This window comes from Vipera berus, assembly GCF_964194415.1.
Source record: "Vipera berus genome assembly, chromosome: 1".
In the NCBI taxonomy this organism is placed as follows: Eukaryota; Metazoa; Chordata; class Lepidosauria; order Squamata; family Viperidae; genus Vipera; species Vipera berus.
The window spans coordinates 294,462,370-294,487,043 of NC_138202.1; the positions used below are offsets into that span (position 1 = coordinate 294,462,370).

General features: G+C 37.7%; 2 protein-coding genes across 4 annotated transcripts in view; both read left to right on the forward strand.

Annotated features, from left to right (window-relative positions):
* CRIM1 (cysteine rich transmembrane BMP regulator 1) overlaps positions 1-19,962 on the forward strand; it is a 146,792-nt gene extending 126,830 nt beyond the window's left edge. The window contains exons 10-17 of the mRNA XM_081331327.1: positions 3,119-3,240; positions 5,441-5,650; positions 7,777-7,992; positions 10,630-10,851; positions 12,898-13,092; positions 13,866-13,988; positions 16,146-16,333; positions 17,152-19,962. Coding sequence (XP_081187453.1) covers positions 3,119-3,240; positions 5,441-5,650; positions 7,777-7,992; positions 10,630-10,851; positions 12,898-13,092; positions 13,866-13,988; positions 16,146-16,333; positions 17,152-17,328 — 1,453 coding nt within the window. The 3' untranslated portion in view covers positions 17,329-19,962. The remainder of the gene's footprint in view (positions 1-3,118; positions 3,241-5,440; positions 5,651-7,776; positions 7,993-10,629; positions 10,852-12,897; positions 13,093-13,865; positions 13,989-16,145; positions 16,334-17,151) is intronic.
* Positions 19,963-23,202: 3,240 nt separating this feature from the next.
* FEZ2 (fasciculation and elongation protein zeta 2) overlaps positions 23,203-24,674 on the forward strand; it is a 30,604-nt gene continuing 29,132 nt past the window's right edge. For 2 of the 3 annotated variants that reach the window (XM_081324289.1, XM_081324290.1), the window contains exon 1: positions 23,203-23,599. In XM_081324289.1, coding sequence (XP_081180415.1) covers positions 23,316-23,599 — 284 coding nt within the window. In that variant the 5' untranslated portion in view covers positions 23,203-23,315. The remainder of the gene's footprint in view (positions 23,600-24,674) is intronic. The other variant, XM_081324288.1, reaches the window with a different exon arrangement.

Sequence of the window (24,674 nt, forward strand, 5' to 3'; positions counted from 1 at the left end):
GCCACCAACCTGCTACGCTCAACAGGGCGATTCAAGTCCATGTGGACCAAACATCAAATTTTCAAAAGTTACTTTTAAAACGTGGAAAATCCGTCAAAAAAAGGTGCCAGAACTCTGTTCTGGTGCGTTCTACGACAAAAAAAAGCACTGCTCATATCTAGACTGGTTTACTACACTTCTCACTTTTGCTGTCCACAGTTCAGGTCTCACTAATTTGACTTCTCTGAGTTGTGTAACACTGAGCCACAGGATCTTCATTTACTTTTCCTGTTATCACAGATCACCTCCAAGCACTTTTTCCTTCAAATCAGACATCCATAACTATGCTGCTTTTATTTGTTCTCACACATTTTAATCCAGGTACTCTTAACAAAGATACCAAGTTCATTCATTTGAATTTCTTAGCAGGTATAAATATTTTATCACAGAGATTGCCTCTCTTTTTTTTTCTATTGCTCCTATTAGCATGGAACAAGTCAGTCATGAGATTCAGTCTACCAAATTTTTGTTATATCTGCCTTCCTGTATTAAGTCTTTTAACTTCATCTTCACAGTTTGTTTCTGTGTTCTGCATATTAGTATGTAAATAGCAAATTTATGAGCCAATGTCCCTCCTCATATTAATAAAACAGATCCCATTATAGTCTTTTCCTCTGTTGATGCTTAAAGTTCTTATCTAAAGATCTTACATCTTGATTTTCTTTTGTCAGACCCCACAATATTTGGGTTTAAAGTTAAATCAAGCATACCATTTTTCAAACATATTTTTCCCAGTTCTTGTGGGATGTAATGTTTCTCACAACAGCAATCTCTACTATAGAAATCATGAGGCAAATCTAGTTTCTCATATTTTCATAACCAGTTGTTCTTTTTTATACTTTCCAATGGTCTTCTATCAATTGAACCCTCGACTGTTTGAGCTTTCTGGCTTCATGCTTTAAATCTGAGCAATGCAGTTATAGTTGCTCTTGGCAGAATTATTGATCCTATGGAGATAAGCAAGAAAGGCTAATTGCTGGGTGGAACTGATAAGGCTTGGCAATAGTTCTGCCCTATTTATTCATCCAAAATTGGGCAAGATAAAGAATTTTTCAGAAATGAAAAATATAAACAACGTTGAGACTTGTAAACTAGTAGTTCCATGTAAAAGTAAAGGCTCCCTTCCTTACTCTGTTTCATTAATCATAGAGGCTAACTACATATTGTTGTTCAGATAACCAAGTCAAGATTGAACATGAAGGTATTTTTTTCTTAGAGTCAGATTCTATACTGGTACCCCATCTAGTGGATAAAGCAACAGGTGCAGATGAAAGTTTAAATTAAGGTTGAAGGAAATTACTAATGACAGAAAATAAAATCTAGAGAACTGTAGCCTGACCAAGATTGTAGGAGTCTAAATGTAAATCACGTTGTTTCTGTACAGTGCCTGAGATCAGTTATTAGTACACTAGTATTAGTAATAACAGTAATGTCTACTTTGCATGTAGGATGGACATTACTTACGTTGCTTATAGTTTGTATTTGTTGCCATGTTTAGCAAACACTGGAGTTCTGGAAATCAAGATAAAGAATTTATTTATTCACAAGGCTTATAAGCTTTCCAGACAACAGACTCTGAGCAGCCTAAAGCTCCCCTAAATATTTAATTAAAACAAAAACAACAATTAAAGTATGAATTGTAATGTACATAAAAACCAGAGGGTTTCTTTCGGTACACTTGGTTCTCAGATATGCTCAGCTCACAGTGACAATGTAAGTTATGGTCATTTGATCGCAATTTCCAATATTCCCTGCCAACTTCTCACAAACATAGTCAATGGGGACACCTTCAATAGGAAGTCAGACGTCATGGTCACACAAGGTCCTCACTTAACAACACATGATTCTCACTTATCAATGGCAACTGTGGTACCTTAACAATGGTAAAATGCTGTTGCTAAGCAACATGGTCACATGACATTGTGCTTTATGAGTGCATTGCTTAGCAATTGTAGTTCTGATCCCAATTACAATTATAACCCAAGGGCTATCTTATACAATAAAACCAATTCCTTATTGAAGAGAATTGTACTTGAATATGACCCAAGTTTAAAGGAGAAATAAATAAATCACATCTGAAATATTAATTTTGATATAGCATTAGTGATTTTTTTCTTTTTCACATTTAGTTTAAAGTAGTAGTGGTGTTACAAAAAAATATGCAGAAATTTATAGCACAGCCCTTACATTCAGAAAAAGTCCCCAATGTCTAGTGATGTTTAGTTGTAAGCATATTTAGGAACATACAAGTAGGTAAACAAGAAACACGATTGTATTTTAAATTTCCGAAATAAAATAACTGATGTGGAGAGGCAACATTAGGCTTTACCCCTTTTTAAATTACTGTTTTGCGGTAAAAAATCTATAAAAAGCTAGCCCCTTACAAACAAATGTTTAACTTCTAATAGTCTATAATTATAAGACTTGGTTTTGTTTTGTTTTTAGTCTGAGCTTAATTTAAAGTGTATATTTAAATTGCAATGTTTTCTTATATTGCATTTTAATGTTATAGTTGATTATTAAGTAGCTGTAATTTATATTGGAAGGGCAGCATAAAGGTATAGGGTAATTTGAACATAAAGAGTAGGTAGAGGGCAATCTGCAGGTTTTTTTTAAAAAAAGACTTCTCATTATACTTTAATTTGAAAATAGGAATATTCATTATTTGTAGTAAGAGCTACATATCAAGCTTCCTTCTGTACATCACTTGCTCACCTCTGCATTAATTCATTATAATTAAAATTAAACATCCAAACATATTAAGGTTGCTTTTGCTTAAATTGAATAAGTTCAAGTTTATAACAGAGCCATTGTATGTTTCTCCTTCTTTTAGATTTCTATTTGTGTTGCAGCATTCTGTCCACCAAATAACTATTGATAAATGAGCATTTATTTAATCTGATGATAAATATACATTAGAGAGATATTGGCAACCAGACATATGAACTGGAAATAAGGCCTAAGTTTTTGTTTTAATCAGGTTATTCAACTTAAATAAATTAAATAAATTTATTTTTCAAATAATTCCAGAACAAAATATTATTTATGAAAAATAATATAAACAATCTTCATTATTTAGCAAGAACAAACACGGATGTGAAATTTGTCGTTGTAAGAAATGCCCAGAGCTTTCATGTGGGAAGATCTGTCCAATGGGCTTCCAGAAAAATAACCAAGGATGTAATATCTGCAAATGTGCTGGTATGTGCAACTACTTCAGATGTATTTTTTACATTCTTTGCATCAAATACAATTAAAATAGTGTGATTTGTTCCAATCTATGTTCAAGAATCCATTCATTTAATTTGAATATTAGTGAAAATCTTGGAAGTTCTGAATACTGGAGACTGGTGGATGAATTTGGAATATTTAATAATATCTCATAGGCATTCTTCCAGTGGTTTACATGGAGGGATATACCCAGTCACAAAGCAATTTATTAAAAACCTTTGCTGTACGGTTTCAATTTTCTTGGCAGGACAGCTGGCACACTTTCATACAAGCACTAAACTAAAACTACCAAGTATTGTTAGTTTTTAAGAATGCTTATAATCCCATTGGGATTAAGGGGATTCTTATAAAGAAAGGTCAATACTTTGCTTTACAGTGCATTTTCCTTGTTTATTTACCGTATTTTCCGGCGTATAAGATGACTTTTTAACCCATGAAAATCATCTCAAAAGTTGGGGGGTCGTCTTATACGCCGGAAAATAGTACATAAATCAATCGAGCGCCCCCGTTCTTGCAAAGCAACTTCAAGCCTCCTTAGTCCAGTTCCCCCCTCCAACGTGACTCTCCCTTCCCACCCCCAAGAGCCTCTCAGCCCCTTCCCCTCCCCCTTGCAAACTCCAGACCCTGGGAGCTCTTGCGTCTATTCCAAAGGGTGGGTGGAAGGAAAAGCCCCTTTCGGCTCTGGCTTGGCTGCAAGTCAGCAAGCCCAGGAAGGCATGCCCTCCCCTCTCACTGTGGAGGAAGCAGGGCAGGCTGGCATCTGGCGGGAGCCGGCAGGGCAGTCCTGCGCACACGCACGCTCCCCGGCTCCTAAGGAGTCCTCGGGGAGCCATGGCAGGTGCCTCACGCTCTTCCCTCTTGAGGCAGCATCGGCGGAGCCGTCCGGCGTCAGGCAGGAGCTGGCAGGGCAGTCCTGCACACGCGCACACTCCCCGGCTGCTAAGGAGCGCTCCTTAGCAGCCAGGGAGTGCGCGCGTGTGCAGGACTGCCCTGCCGGCTCCCGCCCAACGCTCTTCCCTCTTGAGGCAGCATCCCCGAGGACTCCTTAGGAGCCGGGGAGCGCACACGTGCGCAGGACTGCCCTGCCGGCTCCCGCCTGATGCCGGACGGCTCCGCCGATGCTGCCTCAAGAGGGAAGAGCGTGAGGCACCTGCCATGGCTCCCCGAGGACTCCTTAGGAGCCGGGGAGCACGCGCGTGCGCAGGACTGCCCTGCCGGCTCCCGCCAGATGCCAGTCTGCCCTGCTTCCTCCACAGTGAGAGGGGAGGGCGTGCCTTCCCGGGCTCGCTGATTTTCCGGCGTATAAGACGAAAAATCTTGAAAATCATCTCAAAAGTTGGGGGGTCGTCTTATACGCCCAGTCGTCTTATACACTGGAAAATACGGTATATGTTGTGAATTAATTAAAAAATAAACAAAAAATATTTTACTACAATAGAATACACTTCCTTTTTAACAGGGTTTATAAAATTGTAGAATGTAATTCATATATTTATAAATTCTACAATGTAATCAGTCCTCAAAGGTAAAATGTATATTAGTGCTATCTCTTCCATGTAAGCTTGTATAAGTATATATTCTCAAAAATGTAAATGTCTTAGTTTTCTGTGTGAAAGATTACAAATCTTCCCCATAAGAAAAAGAAACAACTACACCCTCTGGTACTTAAAGTTTTGATATTTGAGAAGTAGATATTAAGTTAAAAAGTAGAAGGATGGTGGCACTTTCTCTCTGCAGAAATTAGTGACTATTTTAATAAATCTATAGTATACAAGTTAATAATTCTTTAGTGCTACAGTCTTTTACAAAAGAATTCACATTATTTATTTTGAGTTTATTTTCAAAGCTTATTTTCAGTCCTTGGGAAGCTTATTTCATTGTTATTGTTGTTGTTTTGCTTCCCAAAATTTCTAGTTTTTTTCCTATGAATTGTGGAGAAAAGCACTTTCTGCTGTCTGTCTCAGGTGTTTTGCTAATTTTTTCGTGGTTTCATATGTGTCTTTGCCTTACTTGATTTGATTTTACACATTTCTTTGATGTCCTAATAAAAAATCTTTGCTGTCATGTTCAAACTCTGAATATGGTGTTAATTTAAACAATAAATATTAAGAATAGTAATTGTCTGTTAAAAATAATTATTCTAAAGCATTGTATTTTTTATCATGTACAGAGATACCAGCTTCCTTAATACCACCTGCTAAGTTAGGGACTTGCTTGTCAGTAGATGGGCACCGTCATGAGAATGAAGAAAGTTGGCATGATGGCTGCCGTGATTGTTATTGTCATAATGGACGGGAGATGTGTGCTTTGATTACTTGTTCTGTACCCAACTGTGGCAATCCAACAATACACCCAGGACAATGTTGTCCATCGTGCCCAGGTACCATTTTATATATAGGTAAAGGTAAAGGTTCCCCCGCAGTCGTTTCCAACTCTAGGGGCCGGTGCTCATCTCCGTTTCAAAGCCGAAGAACCAGCGCTTGTCCGAGGACGTCTCCGTGGTCATGTGGCCGGCATGACTAGACGCCAAAGGCGCACGGAACGCTGTTACCTTCCCACCGTAGTGGTCCCTATTTTTCTACTTGCATTTTTATGTACTTTCGAACTGCTAGGTTGGCAGAAGCTGGGATGAGTAACAGGCACTCACTCTGTTACGTGGCACTCGGGATTTGACCCACCAAACTGCTGACCTTCTGATCAACAAGCTCAGCGTCCTAAACCACTGAGCCACCGCGTCCCCTATTATATATATATATATATATATATATATATATATATATATATATATAGAGAGAGAGAGAGAGAGAGAGAGAGAGAGAGAGAGAGACTGCTTCTTAACTGCATGGCCCTTTTTTGTCTTGCCAGAGAAGATTTTATAAGCAAAAAAGACTGAGATACTTGCTAGATAAACCAGTTGAAACCTGCATTGCTTCCATGTAATTTATAGACTTTATAAATTTACACTTGGCACTAATCTTATACATCCAGAACATAATAATTTTAGCTTTCAAAGGCAGAAATATTTTAGTTTTCATACACATCATTAGTAATTTAATTGAATGAAGAGAATGCAATCTTGGAAGTCCAAGAAGGGCTAAATATTCTTAAATATTTAGGCTGTTTTGATTGCCACTAAACAGAGAGAAAAGAAAAGTACAGTTATTCCTGTAGTCGTTCTATCTGGTTATGCAAACTGGAGGAAAAGAGCAAAGATCTGATTTTTTTAATCAGAGTTGTACTGGAGGTGCACAATCAATTTTAAGTCAGTGGATCAGGAATAAAACAATCTTGTGACTAATCCATATTTTTGTACAATATATTTATCACTGTGTAACTTCCATTACCTTCCTATAGCCACATGTTAGACAAGTCACAAAGATTCTACAAAGTATGTGGAAGTTGTATGATATGTTTAATTTTAATTGCTCTCTTTGGAGTTATAAGCAGGCAAGAATCTAGTTTGCTAGGGATTTATTTGATTGATTGATTGTTCAAATACATGAACAAAAGTACCATATCTTCTTTGGGTCATAGAGAGATCACAATATATTTACAAGTAGTCAGTCTACTTCTGAACTGGTCTTTGCTCCATCCCCAAATACCTTGCTGTCATTTACAACATTGGACAATCCTAAAAATAAATCTGCCTTTATTATCATAGCACTGTTAGATTTAGATTTAGATTTATTAGATTTATATACTGCCCTTTCCCGAAGGACTCAGGGCGGTTTACAGGGCATTTTAAAATCATACCAATACAAAATATAAAAGTTAAAAGACAATTAAAAAGATTAAAGTATCCCTGAAAATAGAACCCCAGTTAAAATTCTCAGCCTGGGCCAGAGAGCTCAAAGAGCCAAGTCTTCAGGTCCCGGCGGAATGAACGCAGGTCAGGGGCAGTCCTGAGCTCCACGGGCAGCTGGTTCCAGAGGGCAGGCGCACCCACAGAGAAGGCCCTCCCCCTGGGTGTTATCCGCCGGCAATCTTTTACCGGCGGCACCCTGAGAAGACCCTCCCTGTGAGAGCGCGCTGGACGAAGGGAACTTGATGCTGGCAGCAGGTGTTCCCTCAAATATCCCGGACCCAAGCCATTTAGGGCTTTATAGGTCATCACCAGCACCTTGAATCTCACCCGGAGGGCAACCGGAAGCCAATGCAGCTCATGGAGTAGAGGTGTTACATGGGAGTATCGGGAAACTCCCATCACAACTCGCGCAGCCGCATTCTGCACCAGTTGAAGCCTCCGAGTGGTCCTCAAGGGCAGCCCCATGTAGAGAGCGTTGCAGTAGTCTAAACGGGAGGTCACGAGCGCATGAGTGTGTAGGGCATCTAAATTTATTTCTTGTTTATTACAGTGAGGCAAACTTAGATGTTTAAAATGTGTTAGTTTATAAATATAATGATATAATGATTTACAATAGATTTAGAAACCATTACTATTGTTTGAATTTATATTTTTAATGGAAAGTCAATGAAATTTTCTTGGGGGGTTTCTGTTTTTCACAGATGAATCCATTGCACAGAAGCCAGAAATCAGTGGTCCAACCATTTGTTATGTTCCAGGAGGAGAGTATTTTATGGAAGGAGATACATGGAACATTGATTCGTGTACCCAGTGTACATGTCATAATGCAAGAGTCTTATGTGAAACCGAAGTTTGTCCCCCTCTACTTTGCCGAAATCCTACACGTACTCAAGACTCATGTTGTCCCCAGTGTCCAGGTTAGCTTTGTGTAATATATTTTAACATATTTGTTAAAACAGTTTAATTTGCCCTGTCATTACATCTCAGAAATAAATATAATCAATAGTATTTGAAAAAATACTACTTAAAAATATCCACAGCCCAGCAACCACATGATGAAATCCTTCATTACTCCTGTGTAAGCTCTTTTCCAAAATATAATCTTCAGTTATATTTCTCTGGAATGCTGCTCTTGGGCACTACTGTATCTAATGTGAAGACAGAATTGAGTCTCCAAATATAAGCCCGCTCTTCTGAACTTAAACATGTCTGTTATACACTCACTCAGACTTTGTAGCTCTTATCTTGCGTTTCTATTGCATGAGTTCTATTAATCCTAATTAGGTATTTGTCACTTTGGGGATTAATACACAAACAATTTCCATCTGCCTGCTTCACACACATCCATCAGAGAGACTCCACCATCCCCCTTTCTCCTTTCTATCAGATCAGTTTTCAATTGAGAGGCAGTTTAATGTAGTTAAGGTGCTGGCCTAGAACCAGGAAGCTGCAAGTTTTAGTCCTCCTTTAAGCCTAAGAGCCAGCTGGGTGATTTTGAGCCAGTCACTCTCTCTCAGCCTAACCCACCTCACAGGGTTGTTGTGAGGAATATTAAGTGGCAGAGCATCAAGTATGTTCACTGCTTTGAGTTGGCCGAATCGTATAAAAGATGAGATCAATATCTAAAACTAATAATACATTTTGCATTTTCAAGTGTTCTTAAGAACATTAGCTGATATATATATACATATATACATATATATATATATACATATATATATATATATATATATATATATATATATATATATATATATATATATATATATATATATATATATATATATATATATATATATAAACAAGATTTAGTTTTTAACAAGGTAGTTTCATTGAAGTTAATAAAATATTCATGTATCAAACACAGACCAAAAGACTTGAATGTTTTTCCTTGAGCATTTAAACAAGGTAGATTATTATATAAAATATACACTCATAATATGTTAAGCCTAATATATACAACTTCTTTACTCACCTTCACTTAAGGATATATTTATAAGTGACAGGTGACAGTACTTACCAAGGTGGCAAGTTTTCCTTTCTACCTTGTGTTCTTAACTGTTCATTTTTCCTTGTCATAAATGCAGTAGTAACACAGTTCTTAGTTTATACTTCTACTTCAGTCGGTTCTGCTGTGGGCTGAAGTAGCATTTCCTTTCCTTTCTCTTTTCCACCCACACCACCCACACCTGTGCAGCAGTGTTTCTCTTTTATCTCAGTACAGGTGTGGTCCTTTACTCTTAAAGTCTTAGGGAACACAAAACCAATAGGAAGAAAAACTCCCATCAGTAGCCTTGAGTCTTTCCTTCTACACACATACATTAAACAAATACAAAAGCAGTTCATCAGCCTCTGTGGAGTGACAATAGTTTCTTGTTAAATTCATCAGTCAATCTTCAGCAATTCTAGTTAAAAGAAGCTGTCATTATTCAGTGTTACAGGCTATTCTTTCCTGTTTAGTAATACGTAGAAATCAGCCCACCTTTTTAAAAAAAAACAGTGTTATTACAAAGTAGGGGTGTGTATACGTTCATAAAAGTGAACTGGGAGTTGTTTAAGCAGATGTGGCTGCTTGTTATCTCCTGCCCAGGGGTGTATGAGCCTGCAGGAGGACGAGACAAAAAATGTAGGGTTACAAAAAATCATAGAGGTTACAATTACTTTTTTCCTCTTTTTCCTTATAAACAGCTATTGATAAAACAAACTAAAAGTATGGTTTGGCACTTTCCTCACTTCTTTTGCATTCAAGGAAAAATATCTGAAGCATCATTTTCTGACGGCTAGGCATAAATAAATAGAATATTTTTCTTTCGTGTATAAGTTCTCTTGGTGCTGGACTTCCTTTTCCAGATATGATTTGTCAACATCCAGGAATCCGTTTTTCTACACTTGTCAGGGGAAAGGACCATTTAGTACACAGGTCGGCAACCCGCGGCTCCGGAGCCGCATGCGGCTCTTTCAGCCGTCTCCTGCGGCTCCCAGTCCTCTGCCATGTGCAGTCCAAAAAAAAAAATGTGGGACTAAAAAAGTTCAACCAATCAATTCAAATATGCAAGGTAGGTGCATATCTCGCCTTGGCTCCACTCTTCAGTCAAACCCTGTTCTGCGCATGTGCGCATGTACACACATGCGCACACATTTTTTGCAGCTCCCAGTTTTTCCTTTTGTGAGGGAACCGGTTCCGAGTGGCTCTTTCACTGTTTCAGGTTGCTGACCCCTGATTTAGTAGAAGCCTTAATGAAAAATTATATTCTGAAGATTGCTGCTAGCTGCCAAGTTAAATTGATCAAAGTGCTTCAGTGCTTTCATGAAGAACAGGCCATTTCAGAAATTACAGAATCATAAGCGTGGCAGGGAATTGAAAATAGAGCTCCACTTCTGATCTCTTAACAGCGTTCCATGTGTTCAAACACCTTGCACAACCAAGAGTTCCAATACTACAGTGGGAAGTAATTCCAATTCTGCTTCAGAACATCTACATATGTGTTTATGTATATGTAAAATTAAAGGTATATCCAGCCAGTTCCTATCAATCCTCTTTGTGTATTTTTTAGACGAGCCTGTTCAGCCTTCCTTGTCAACCAATAAGAGCATGCCAAGTTACTGCAAAAATGATGACGGTGATATCTTCTTAACTGCTGAGTCGTGGAAACCAAATGTTTGTACCAGTTGCATTTGCCTGGACGGTGGAATCAGCTGTTACTCTGAATCTTGCCCACCAGTATCCTGTGAAAGACCTGTTTTGAGGAAAGGGCAGTGTTGTCCTTACTGTATAGGTAAGCACTGTAAAGGAGAAAGAAAAATATGATGGGACTGCTTTTTTCCCAATCTTATTTAATATTAAGATGGTCTGCCCATTTGGGACTTAATTGTATTTTTTTATTTATCTGTGATACATTTAAAGCATATATTGAGAACTATAGTGTAATTATTGATTATACCCTAGTGCTGTTCTTTGTGACTAAGTATCAGTACAGGCAATATCATAGGTAATGTTGCATAATATTATTATGGTATTGTTAAAATTAACTATTGAACAAATCATAACAAAAATAGATTTATCGTATATTTGAATTTTATCTAGCCCTAAAGGAAGAGAGGAAGTCTTACTACCTATCTAATCATTATCTGATATTATATTTTGCTTGCTTTTCAATTATGCCTTTCAAGTTTTGGGGAAGCAGAATGATTGTATATTTTGTTTCACTAGATACTGTTAACAAAAAAGAGAGGACATGTTAATATTGATGTTTTCTGTAGTCTAGAGCTAAAATCATAGCTAACATCAGTTACAGTCATATTGGTTCAGGCCATATCCAATGTTTTGCATTTATTGCATTATATGTGAAATCATTCTGTGAATATCTTTATTTCTGCTTTCTGCAAAGATTGTATCCATAAAAACTATGAGTATCTGGGAAAGCAAGTGACAAAATGTGCTTTGATGATGTGATACAAATATTGCTACTTAAATTTGTATGTAAATTTAATAAATTAAATAAATAAATATGTCAGGCTAGAAATATAAAATCACAGACAGCTGTTAGATGAAATATTAGCATATTTTGTTGCAGGTGGTGCTGGCGCTTTTTTAATTTCTTATTTTAATTTTTAGCTAACACGTAAATTTTTCAGTGGTTACATATTTTTCCATAATTAAGTGGGTTTTCCTCTGGCTATACATTGTGTATATGAGCTGTGTGTGTTTGCATATGTACATATATAAACATAAACATATATACATACACACAAAAAACATACTTAACTGGGTTCATCGTTTATAATTTTCTGCCACTTTTTGCTTTCTCCTAACAAACTGAAATAACAAAATATGTTTAGAGTTCAGGCAATTAAAAATGAAAAAAGCTCATATTTCTCTCAATTGCTATGAAATAGAGAATTTTGTTCCCATTTATTGTGACAGAATACAAAATTCACATCTTGCATCTTATCAGCTCAAGCACGATCTAGGTGTCCCAATTGACTTCTTAAAATAGAAAGCTAATGTTAAGATTTAGATTCCAACAAGTTTGCTTTTAATACAGTTAGCATTCTACTTTTTTGCATGATATAATTTTAGTTGAATGAGTACTTTCCAATCCATCCCACCTCTATTGCAATACCTCCGTATTGCCACTGTGTTTTCCTTATTAATGTGTTCATGTGAATTCCCAAGGGAATCAATTCTGAAATTTATTTCCAAAGCAATTCTCTCAAAGCCCTTCAGCTAGGAATTCATTTTATCAAGAGTTGCAAAGGTTCTGCTTGGATGTAAACCCAGAAATGTATGAACTATAATATAATAATAGGTGGAGGTAATCTACTAATGGAAGAAGAATAGTTGAATATGAAGTTTCAAAAATACTAACACAACTGAGCATAATAGATGATTATTCTATTCTTGAGCTGTGGTAGTACAATGGTTAGAAGGCAGTATTGCAGGCTAATTCTGCCAACTGCCAGCAGTTCGATTCTCACCAGCTCTAGGTTGACTCAGCCTTCCATCCTTCCGAGGTCAGTAAAATGAGGACCCAGATTGTTGGGGGCAATACGCTGGCTCCGTAAACCGCTTAGAGAGGGCTTTAAAAGCATTATGAAGCAGTACATAAGTCCAAGTGCTATTGCTATTCTTAATGCTTGACCTTTTTTTTCTTTTGCTAATGGAGTACTATTCCCTATTTCATTTTGATTAAGCAGATATTTGCAGGGAAGAACAACCGGGCAAGTTAAAAACAAATGAAAATGAAAAGTTAGACCTGAAATACAATCCCAGGCTTTGTCTCTTCCAATTATTGCATTTGTATGGCATGTTCTTTCAACAGAAGACTCGGCAGCAAAGAAGGCAGTATGTCATTTTAATGGAAAAACCTACGCAGATGAAGAACGTTGGGACATTGATAGCTGCACTCATTGCTACTGCTTGCAGGGTCAGACGCTTTGTTCCACAGTTAGTTGCCCCTCTCTTCCTTGCGTGGAAACAATTAATGTGGAAGGAAGTTGCTGTCCCATGTGCCCAGGTAAGTTAGATTCTGGTAGTTTGTCATTATATATTTTTTTACATAAAGACATTAAATAATAATTTGTCCAAGATAAGAAAATATTTTTTTATTAAATAAAAGGCTCTACTTTGATTTTCGGGTACCCAGTATTGAAGTCAAGACTTGTTTTCAGAAACTTTTTTTGGTATCTCTATAGGTAAGTCCTTGGCTTACGACTGATTACTTAATAATTGCTCAAAGTTACGATGGACTCAAAAAACCCCATCCTCAAAGTTACAGCTGCCATATCACCCCTGCAGTCACGTAATAACATTTGGGGCATTTGGCAACCATCTTGTATTTATAACCAGTTGCAGCACATGATCACACTTTGCAACCATTTTGCCTGTTTGTGTATTTTGGCAATTACATGGAAAACAGTAAAAGAACATCTTTGCAAACAGTATTCCAAGACTTTATAGTTTTCAAATCTTCTTGTTCTGTTTATAGAGGCAGAAAAAAAGAATGTTTTTTTAACACCATAATTCAAACACCCATCTGTTCTTATTACCAGTGATAAGGACTAGGTTTTTATAATGCTATTATCAGACACATTTTCTGCCTCTTTTACTTTATAATTTTAGGCAGCCTATTTATACCTAGAGCTCTGAAGAACTAAAAAAATACTTCATTAATGTATTGCATGTTTTAAATATATTAAATGTAGAGTCCATTTTAAATAGCTTTTATTCACATACTTTGTTAACAATGCTGGTATCTGGGTTAGCTATCAGTTCCTTCTTATTTTGCAGAAATGTATGCACCTGAACCTACCAACATTCCAATTGAGAAGACAAATCACAGAGGTAATAAAGAACTAGAAGCACCAGTCTGGCCTACATTCAGCGAAAATGATGTTGTCCATATCCATAAAGGTAAACACCATTTAAATCAATTATCTCTGCATAAAGCAAAGACACTTAGGTAAGCTTCAGACTGTTTTTTCTTAAAGCCACTTTGGCAATGTTAGTATTTTGAAAGATTTTTAGGAACGCCAAGTTTCACTATAAGAACTTGGCTTTCTCTAAATGAGTTGAGCTACAGTTCTCTGCTGGGTGGAGATGAGAGGCCATAACACATTCTCAGCCTTAGACTGGGGAAGGCTCCCGTGGTGAGAACTTATCTTTGCCGTTAGAATGGCTTGTTTGAAGCAGAAGAATAGGATGCCTGTTCAGAACAATTGTTTATATTTCAATCTAATATAGGATAATCATTTCTGTAGCCAGGAACTGCACATTATTTAGCTTTACTTCTTACAGTCTCCAGGAACCATAGAGACATGATGTTGATGTGGTAATTGAGGGAATGGAGGCAGGAATTCTTCACTAAATATTGATGGGGCTGTTTTGGTTTGGTTTTCCAGACATCCAAACCATTCTTTAATAGCCCTTTTTCCTTATTTTTTAAAAGTGAAGAATTACATTGCTCTACTCAGCTTTTTGACATTAACTTTTAGCAATGCAATTTCAGGGCTCCAGAGCTTGCAAAAATTGCCAGAAGAACTGCATTTGGCCCAAATGGGTTGGCTACATTTTTGCTGAATACATTTGTTTACAGGAGAAATGTGTTTATTCTGCAAGTCAATTGATCATGGTTATTGTAGAAACTGTTAAAAGGCATGAGAATCCAATATGTAGCTAGCAAGAAAGAGGAGGGAAAAGAATTTTTTTCAGGAAAAATGTTTATTAGAAGCCAGATTCCAAAATACCCACAAGTAAGCAGAACATAAATAATGGCAACTCCTTTCTTAGAACTTCCTGAACTGGAGACAAATTTAGCAAATTTGCTTAATGCAGTTAATTTGCCCCAGTGATTTTGGTAGGTCTCTGTTAGGAATAATTAAATCTGTATGATTAAGCCCAGTAAGTGTTACATTTTACTCTTTTTTTAATGAACCACTTATTTCATTACCACCTATTGATATCTTTAAATAGGCAACTTTCTGGACTGTTTACAAAAGAAAGCAAAAATTATAAAATAAAAGTTCAACGGGGGCAAAAACATAACCTTCAAACAATACACTGTCTACAACAAATCTACAGAACTACAGTCTGCATGATATTTATATAAATCTTACATCCACAAGTGATGAACTTTCTCCAAAGCACAATTCAGTGCCCTTCCCTTTGTAGTTATGCATGGCAGATATAATGTAATCTTTGCTTAGGCAAAGTCCTTGTGCCTCTGGGGAGTCTGAAACCCTGGATCATGTCTTTCCAATGTGTAGACTCTACATGGAGCTATATTTTCAATTAATTTTGCCCCCAATTGAACGACTGCTTGGTTACTTAAACACAGATGCCCTAAATCACTGTTTTATTGGTTTTGAGCCTTAGGCTATGTCATTTCCAGACCCAGTAACAGAAGCACATCATGTACCAAACTGTTATAATACTATTATATTTTTATTTATTGGATTGTTTTAACCTATTTTTGTACTGGACTTCAATCATAATAAAGATAATGCATGTAAAACATTATCAATATTAAATAACAAGCCAACAGCACAACAGTAATGTACAAACCCTAATATAATTTTCCAGTGGATAGACTGAAAAATCTGGAAAAGGCAGGGTATTTAAGAATAAATTAATATTTGTTAATAATTAAATAATTTATCAAAATTATTTAAGAATAGTTTCCAATTCCTACTTGTTTAACAAAAACAATAATAAAATCACTGTAACGGTGAGATGGGCAGCATATAAATTTAATAAATTAAATAAAATTACATTTTCCACTTAAATTATGTTGCCAAGATGTTTAGTTCTAATACTTAGAACAAATTCATTAGTACAACAAATAAACGTCATTTGTTAAATGTTTGTGTGCACACAATAGATTTGACTAACCTGAAGTTGTGACCTAAGTAAAACTAACTTGAATCTAAATATTTCTTATCGTATTACTTTGTTATGAACACATTATTTGGAAAAAAATTATTTCTCAGGTTAATATGTATGCTATTTCACCATCAGCTACTCCGTTACGTTATTTTTTATTGGTAATTTGCTTATTTTTACATTTTACAGATATGGGTCACCTTCAGGGCGAATATAGAGAAACGAAAGGATCACAGCCAAGTGCAGAAGCATCTCTTGATTCTCTTGCCTGGGTAACTGTACCCCTCTTAACAGCTCTAGTTCTTATAATTGCACTTTTGTTTATCAATCAGAAAAAGCAATGGATACCAGTCTCCTGCTACAGAACTCCAGCAAAGGTAAGTAACTGGCTATCTTGAATCAGTTGGGCAGTTACACATACAATTAAATAAGATCAGACAGTTGTGGAAATGGAGATCTGCAAGCTTCTTCCCTGAGTGTTCCCTAAGGATACATTTTCTGAAGCATTGTTTCTTTGGAAGATTGATTGCTTTCAGGGATCATGACTTTTGGAGATTCAGGATTGATTAAAGAAAGGGGTTTTCTTTTTCACGTAGCATATAGTTAAACTGTAGAATATACTGCCAACCGCTGGAATTATTGGGTTGGTTTAAAGGAGACAGAAAGATTCATAGAGGATAGTTGTTTGGACACACACACACACCAAAACAGAGAGAGGAAGTATTCAATACTAGTTGCTGGAAAGCAGTGTTGGAAAAGACTCTCACTTCAATCTGGGCTTGCAATGTTCCAAAATATATCATGTTGACCACTGTGACAGAACACACAGGAGTTAAGTGTTTCTATCTGACAGAACCCTTATGTTCCTAAACACTTGCCAATGCCCAGAAGAATACAGTAGTCATTTGCTCAAGTATGTTCTGTATGCTAGGGATCATTCTAATAACTGAATGTTAATTATTTTGATTATAGCTATCAATTATTTTATTTACATGCTTTTATTACAAATGGAGCCCTGAGCAATGCAAAGAGATAGTATGTGTTTGTGCTCTTGGCTTTTGAGTCTGATGGTATTGTGGGACTGAGTGGCTGACTGTCCCTTATCTTTGCAATTAAGAAGACACTGTTTAGTAGGGAATAAAAACATACTGTACACAAAATGCTCATTTTATGTATTGTGCTTCCATCCACACAGCCTTCCTGCTTAAATAATCAATTAGTGTATGTGGACTGCAAGAAAGGCACCATGGTTCAGGTGGACAGTTCTCAGAGAATGCTTAGAATTGCTGATCCAGATTCAAGATACAGTGGATTCTACAGCATGCAAAAACAGAGTAACTTACAAGCAGATAATTTCTATCAGACAGTGTGAAAAACTGCAACTCTTACCAAGAAGTTAAGAAGAAACAAAGGCTGAGTCTGCTATTCAAATAAAATTAGAATCATGCACTTGCTTAGTGGATTGTATTGGATTTGTGACTTCATGTACAGCTCTAAGACCTTGTTGGGATTGACTCTGATTCCTGCAGTGTGCCAGAACAAGCATTCCCACTTCTGACCAAGTGTTTTCCTGGAACCAAAGTTTTAAAATTTGTTGATGTTTTGCTTGTAACATAGTAATCATGATTGTTTGGGAAGAGAAAACTGGGGTAAACTTGCGTGGTTAGAACAAGAAGCTGCAAAGAATAGCTGGTCAGCTTAGCTTGGAGTCAAATAATATCGCTTTTTGCTGACACTCCAAATTGCATTTATTGCAGTGAAGTATAAGCAGAACCCTGACAGAATTCAAATCAGAACATTTGAGGTGCTTATGCTGCTAAAATAAATCCGTAGGATAATCTATTGCATGATAGGTGCAGGATAGCCGCAGCTCTATTTTTCTATCTGGTCAGCAGCTGCAATAGTAAATGAATGATACAGTGAGGAAAACGTTAAAACAAAAAGGGCAAATATATTGAAGATAAGTACAATTATACATTGTGCTGCTTTTTGTTTTTCATTTTGATACTAATTGACCAGACTGGCAATTAGCAAATGTATAATTCCTGAGAAGAGCACTGGATCCTTTGGCAACAGTATTGAAGGGGGAGAGGAAAAGTTAAAACACCGTTTGATTCCAGAACTCTGGGTGTGCGCGCGCATGTATGTGTTTCTTTTACTGTTTTATCAGTTTCAGGTGGTTCACACACCAAATTATCTTTGAAGAAAATGATCTTGTTGGATGAAGATCTAGCTCAGATTCATTTTTGTATCATGTTAAAAGGGGGGGGTTGTCTGTTACTGATTATGCAGACTAGAAGCAACTTTCATGCAAGGAAGCTGCTTAATTTTAATGTATATTACTCAAGCACCTTTTTGGAAGCTCAGAAAGAAAGATCATGCTTCTTTAAAACTTTAGCTTTATAGAAATATCCATGTAAATATCGTTATGCTTAAAAAAGCATTTGTGTGTCTTTGCGTGTTTGTGTTTATGTGTATAGTATTTTATATATGCATACACATATGTATAGAATATGTATATGTGTATGAATATATACATATAAATACACATATACTCCTACTATATATGTATATATGTATATATACAGTATATATATGCTATTTATATATACAGTATATATCAGTATAATTTTGTATTTTCCCCGTTGAATGTATTTTTAACTGAGATTTTACCCAGAACAGAAACACAGGCATTCCATATTATTACTTAAACTTGCGTGTGTAGAAAGACAAGATGAGGTTATCTCATTTTATCTAGTTTTATTTGATTTGGAAGTGTTAGGATGCAAATGAGCGTGTGTGCGTGTGTGCGCGCGCGTGCCCTTGTGTTTGCATACATATCCAGTGTGTGCACAATTTTAGCAGTAAGCATTAGTATCGCTACTTGCTACATTTCAGGGTGTGTGTGTGTGTGTGTGTGTGTGTGTGTGTGCGTGCGTTTTTTTTATCCTGCATGGCCTTAAAAAGGCTTAAAATTCAATGCATTGGCTAGAAACACTGATAATGTATAGGCAGCACTCCTCAATTTCACAGAATAGCAGTATCTGCATTTGGACTTATTTCAAATAGTTGTTTGAAGCATCTATTAAAATAAAGTCCACAACTCACTGAAGGTTTGTTGCAGCTTGACTTGTAACTTTAACTGTACACACAACTTTAACTTTTCCAGACAGGTCTTGGCACTTTTATACTAACTGCCCAGTTGTGTGTTGCCTCTTACTTTCACAATTGCTTGTCCTGAGACACAGATACCCAATATGTTTAATGTGAAAAGAAAATGTATTTTTTGTAAAGGAACTCTCAAGTATTGTTGTAAATACTTGGTCAGAGATTACTGAACTTTAAAACTGAAAAACCTAATTTATTATATGACCTAATTTATTAATCTGAAGATTATCAAATATCTTGTTTTAGAATATCACAAAGTGTTCTAGCTGTTTGTGTCAAAGAGAAAAGGTAATAGGTGTATCATAAAGGCTCAGTGTTTTTTTCTATTATGAATTCAGTTTCCAAAAGAATAAAAAAAATGTAGCCCCTCTGCCCCCCCACAGCATTTTATCCTTAGTATAAAGACACTGAAACAAGCATTACTCTCCCATTATTCAGATTCTGTCATGGTCAACCATTCATTCCTTTCTTAAAGAGTAAACGGTCTTTATCGGAAAATTGTAAATGCTTGCTTTGTTTTACAATCAAGGCCATATTCTGAATGATACTTGCAGGATATAGGACATGGTGTAAAATGTTTTTTTTATTATTTTATTATTATTTTAAAGATATTATTTATCCTATGTGCTGTATTCATTACACTCTTTTACTTTGGTTCCTGTTGTGCTCTTGTAAGAGAAATGCAGATACAATTTTCTGAAAAATAACATAGATGCATATTATGGCACTTGGAGTGCGCTGCAATTTGGCAGGTTGCTTGTTTACTTTTTAAAATGTAAGATGGGTTTCTTGTAATTTGGCTCTTGGCAGCACAATAAAAATTAACTTGATGAACTTTTCATTGCTGTGAAATGAGTTTTTCTCTATTGTTTTAATTTTGTTTTAACTTTCCCAGGTTTGTATGTTGGCAAATACCTTTCTTGCAGTATATAGAACACTTGTTAAGGATCTAGCCGTTTTGAGTTTTGTTTCATAATACTCCATTACCCCAGCCCTTCCCATCTTCTAAGGTTTGAATTCAGTATTACAAGGGTATCAGTATTAAATCCTTCTCGAATGATTCCTCAACCTGTTATTAAAGATGATTGTTCTCTTCTCCCTAAACTTCTCTCAGCATTTCTGATATTCTTGTTCTAGTGTGGAAATGTTATTTTTCTTGAAAAATGAGCTAATATTCTCAGCATGCAGCCTTAGAGCACCAGGGTGCCTATAGAGTATATACATCCTTTAATGCTTGTCATCCTCATTTTGCACTTACCCTATGCTCTTTTTTTAGCTTTAAAATGTATATGAATTAAACCTAACGTGAGGAAAAGTTTGACTCCTGATTGCAGAAGGTAAAAAAAAACTGAAGGCCAACTTTTTTAAAAAAAATCACCAGGATGAAAAGCACACATACATTATACAGAGAGGTCTACATGAATGCCAGGAGAAAAAAGTCTCTGAGGAAAAATTTGCCCATATGCGCAAGAAGCAGAAGGATACTAGGTATGAAGAATACATCACAACAGAAGTAATATTTGGAAATATATGTCAAGCAAGAGTACACGAACTAGGAGACAGTCTGTAACAGGAACTGGAACGGTTACCATAGGTGACCAGCTTGAAGGTCTGAACATGGAAGGCAAATTTCAACCATCCAAGATGGTTATACTGTATTATCCTAAAATCTCTAGAACGATGGGAAAGACTTTTTCTCTAAAGGAATCAACAAAGTTAATTGGGCAGTCTTACAGGGGAGATGGGCGACATACAAATTTAATAAATAAAATAAATAAAATTCACAATCTCCAATGGAATGCAGTAGGCTGGATTCTGAGGAGGGAGGGGGTGCATTCCAGAAAAATAAGAGGCAGTTCAGTCTAAATGTTTTGTGTGAAAGAAAAAAGATGAAGACAGCCCCTCCCTAATAGTTCAGTGTATTCACTTGATGTACATAGTAGAATTCTTCAGTTTGACAAGACTCTTGTCAATAAGCGTGGAACAATAAAGAACCTAGCTTTAAAGAATTACGCGTCCTTGATTTTTGAGCCTGATACGATCTTTAATACACAAATCCTATAGAAAGCACACGGGCAAGATTTAAAGAAGCAACAGCAAATTGATATAGGTCATTTTTTCAGCCTAAGGATATGAATGATGCTTTTTTAAAATGAACTCACTATGTTCTCAAGTGGATAGTCCATAGTGGCTGTGCAAAGTTTCAACTCAGCCAGTAATGTCATGTTGAACTAGAGCTCAAGGAATATGAGATTAATTTCATATTTATCAAATTAAAATAAACCCGTATTTCATGGCTGAGTTGAATAGCTGTAATTGGATGAGGAATTCCAGGGATTTCTCAGTAAAGTGAACAGAATAACCCATTTGTCTTATTAATTTATTTACTTTATTTTTATTAGATTTGGTGTGCCACCCATCTCATCTTCTCCTGTTGTACATTCTGGTGAAATTAACTGTCTTCACAACTAGTTGTTGTTCTCATGATTGAAGGGGAACAGAAGTAATGTGGTATCTTTATATGATACCAATGTTAGCATGGGAGCCAGTGTGGTGCCATGATTAAAGCTCCAGCCTAGAAAAGTGGAGTCTGTGAGTTCTAGTTCCACCTTAGGCACAAAGCCAGCTGCCATGACCTTGGACCAGTGCCTTCCTCTCAGCCCTAGGAAGCAAATAACAGCAAAACACTTCCAAAATACTGCCAAGAAAACTGCAAGAACTAACCCAGGCTATGGCGAGGAGTCAGCACTGACTCAAGGCGCACGCATGCGCACACACACACACACACACACACACACACACACACACAGACAAGTAAAACATAATTATTTCAAAAATTGCTTTCCACCCAAAAGGAAAAGAATATACCATGTGTTTAGGTAGTAAGCCTCTTAAAGGTTTCCAAGCTAGAATGGGAAAAAAAGAAGAAGCCTGCATAGGTAGGAAAACACTAAGAAGAAATAGAGGCAGTTACTATCATACTACCCAAAAGTTCATTATATCTCTTCTGCCTGTACTGTATCTCTTCTGCAGAAAGTTGCATGATAGAATATCCAGCGGTCTGACTGGTGATGTCATATTCTAAAGCATTTCCTGAACAGAAATACACAGCTAAATTTGGAGTGGCCAATTTCATCAGGGACAACCCAGCATCGTTTTTCACTGCTATGATGGAAATCAACAAATGTAAATCAGCAGTCTTGTAACTATTTAATGAGAAAGAAGGTTTCACTGATTTCCGTGGGATATACCCCATATGGATAAATATAGGTTTGCAGGCTCAAAATGTTCTATGAGACGGTACAAAATTCAGGGCAAACTTCAGCCTCCTCCCCATACTTCTCTCTTCCATCTGCTCTTACCTAGCATTTAAGTTCCAAACAAACCAATCATGAATATTTTCCTAATGGCTTTTTTTTGTCCTCTACTGAAAATGTTCACTGCGTTTGGGCTTACTAAAATTAATTCTGATCGTTTAAAAGGGAGTGTGCAGGATGTACACATGTTTTAAATGCTGTGGAATTCCTGCTGTTGTTAGCAACCTTCCTTGTTTCGAAACTGGAATGCACTGTGTCCTTTGTCCTCAAACGAAATCTAATTCATCCTGATTTCAGATTTATTTATTTATTTATTTATTTATTTATTTATTTATTTATTTATTTATTTATTTAGGGGGGGGGGAGTTAGGGACTTCTAGTACATTTCTTTGTCCACGTGGAAGCGATCCAACAGAAATCCTACGTATGACATCTTATTTCGAATCCCTGCGTGCCAAGTGAGAGATCAACGAGAAGTGTTACTTCAGGTTACTGTGCACAAATAAGCACAACGTCAGTTTCCAATCTGCCTCCGTCCAGACGTCTCAACTAATCCAAGATATGAGCGCCCCTATCACAACGTGCTTCCTCTTTCAAACAAGCAAGCAAGCAAGCAAGCAACGGAACGATAGGTAGCGCGAGGCTCTCACGTTAATTAATATACTAAAACCTCCAGATGCAGCAGCGTCAAAAGGCTGTTCAGGCCGAGCTCGGAAGGAGGGGGCGACGTGAGTCACACGGGCGCCCCACCCTTTGCTTTTCCGCCTCGGCGACCGGGAGCGCGCACCGGCCGCTCAGAGAGCGAGCGAGGGGGCGGGCGGGCGCGCGCGCGCGTTGGCCGGGCCCCGCGGCGGCCTCTCGGCTTCTTTCGGCGATGGCGATGGCGACGGCGACGGCGTCCTCGCCGCGGGACCCAGCCGGGGACTGGCAGGACTTCTCGGGCTTCCAGCCTTTCTCGGAGCCGAGCGCTTGCTTGGAGACCTCGGAGACGGCGGCGGCGGCCGTGGAGCGAGGCCCATGGGATGGCGGGGGCGATCTGGGGACCAGGCTCCCGCTTTGCTTCCAGTCTGCTCGGCTGCTGGCTGAGCATTGCGTAGACCCGGAAGCCCTTCTCCCGCCGCAGCCCCTCAGCGAGCGGAGCGCCTTGCGCCAAGATGAGTGAGTGAAGCGGCAGGTCGAAGTCTTTCCTTGTAGGAGGGAGGGGTCCTCCTCCTCCCCCCCTCCTCTTCGCTCCCCGCCCCCCCCGTCGCTCGGCTAGAGGTCCCTTTGCAAAGAGTGAGGTTCTCCCTTCGGTCGTAGAAAAGTTCGCGAGGGGATCGGGGCGTCTCAGGGCTCGGGCGTTCTCCTTACGCAAAGGGATGTATTAAGAAACGGGGCGTCCGCGCGCGGGGTTGGGGGAATAGGGAAAATACAACTGCAGCTTAAGTACACAATTCAGTGCAAACGGAGAGCAATCCCCGACAGAGTAATAGCGTGTTCCCCAGCCCCTTGGGGTTAGGAGGACCTAATGCCCGGGAAGCCCCGAAGGCAGAAAGCTTCAAGCTAGTTTCACCTCCACAGCGACCTGGACTTTAAACTTTCCAGCACAGCCAGATCGAGCTGTGTATTTTAGCAGCATTCCAGGGACAAGACACTGGAATTGGAATATGAAATCTGATCCTTTTGCATCTTTTACTTAAGGAGAGGAGGCCCTTTCTAACAACTTAAAAAGAGTCCCCAAAGGCCCATTTTCTGTGAAGACCCTCATGTTTTTATTTTAGGTACCTGAACTGGTTTTGCAGTCTGAAAAAGCAAAAGAAACTTTGCAGAGACATAATTGGACCTTTCTAAACTGCACATTTGAGAAATTGTCTCAAATATCCCTTTTTCACTAGGGTTTCTTTTACCAAAAAAAACCCCTGCTGATTTATAACTACGTAACTTTTATTGATGTTTAACTCACTTAGGAATTGGAAACATATTTTAGACTACTATCTCCGCTCCAATATAATCATTGGTGTATGGGTGTTTGCATCAAAAGCACTTGTATACCCAAGATATAGATCTGATTGTGAGATGGTGGAAACAATTTATTATCCGCTTAGTAAATTGTATTAATATGAACAATATCCATATTTTCCAAAGGATATATTGATATTGGTAGAGGACAGGAAGGCCTGGAGGAACATTGTCCATAGGGTCGCGATGGGTCGGACACGACTTCGCAACTAACAACATATTGATATTTGCATAT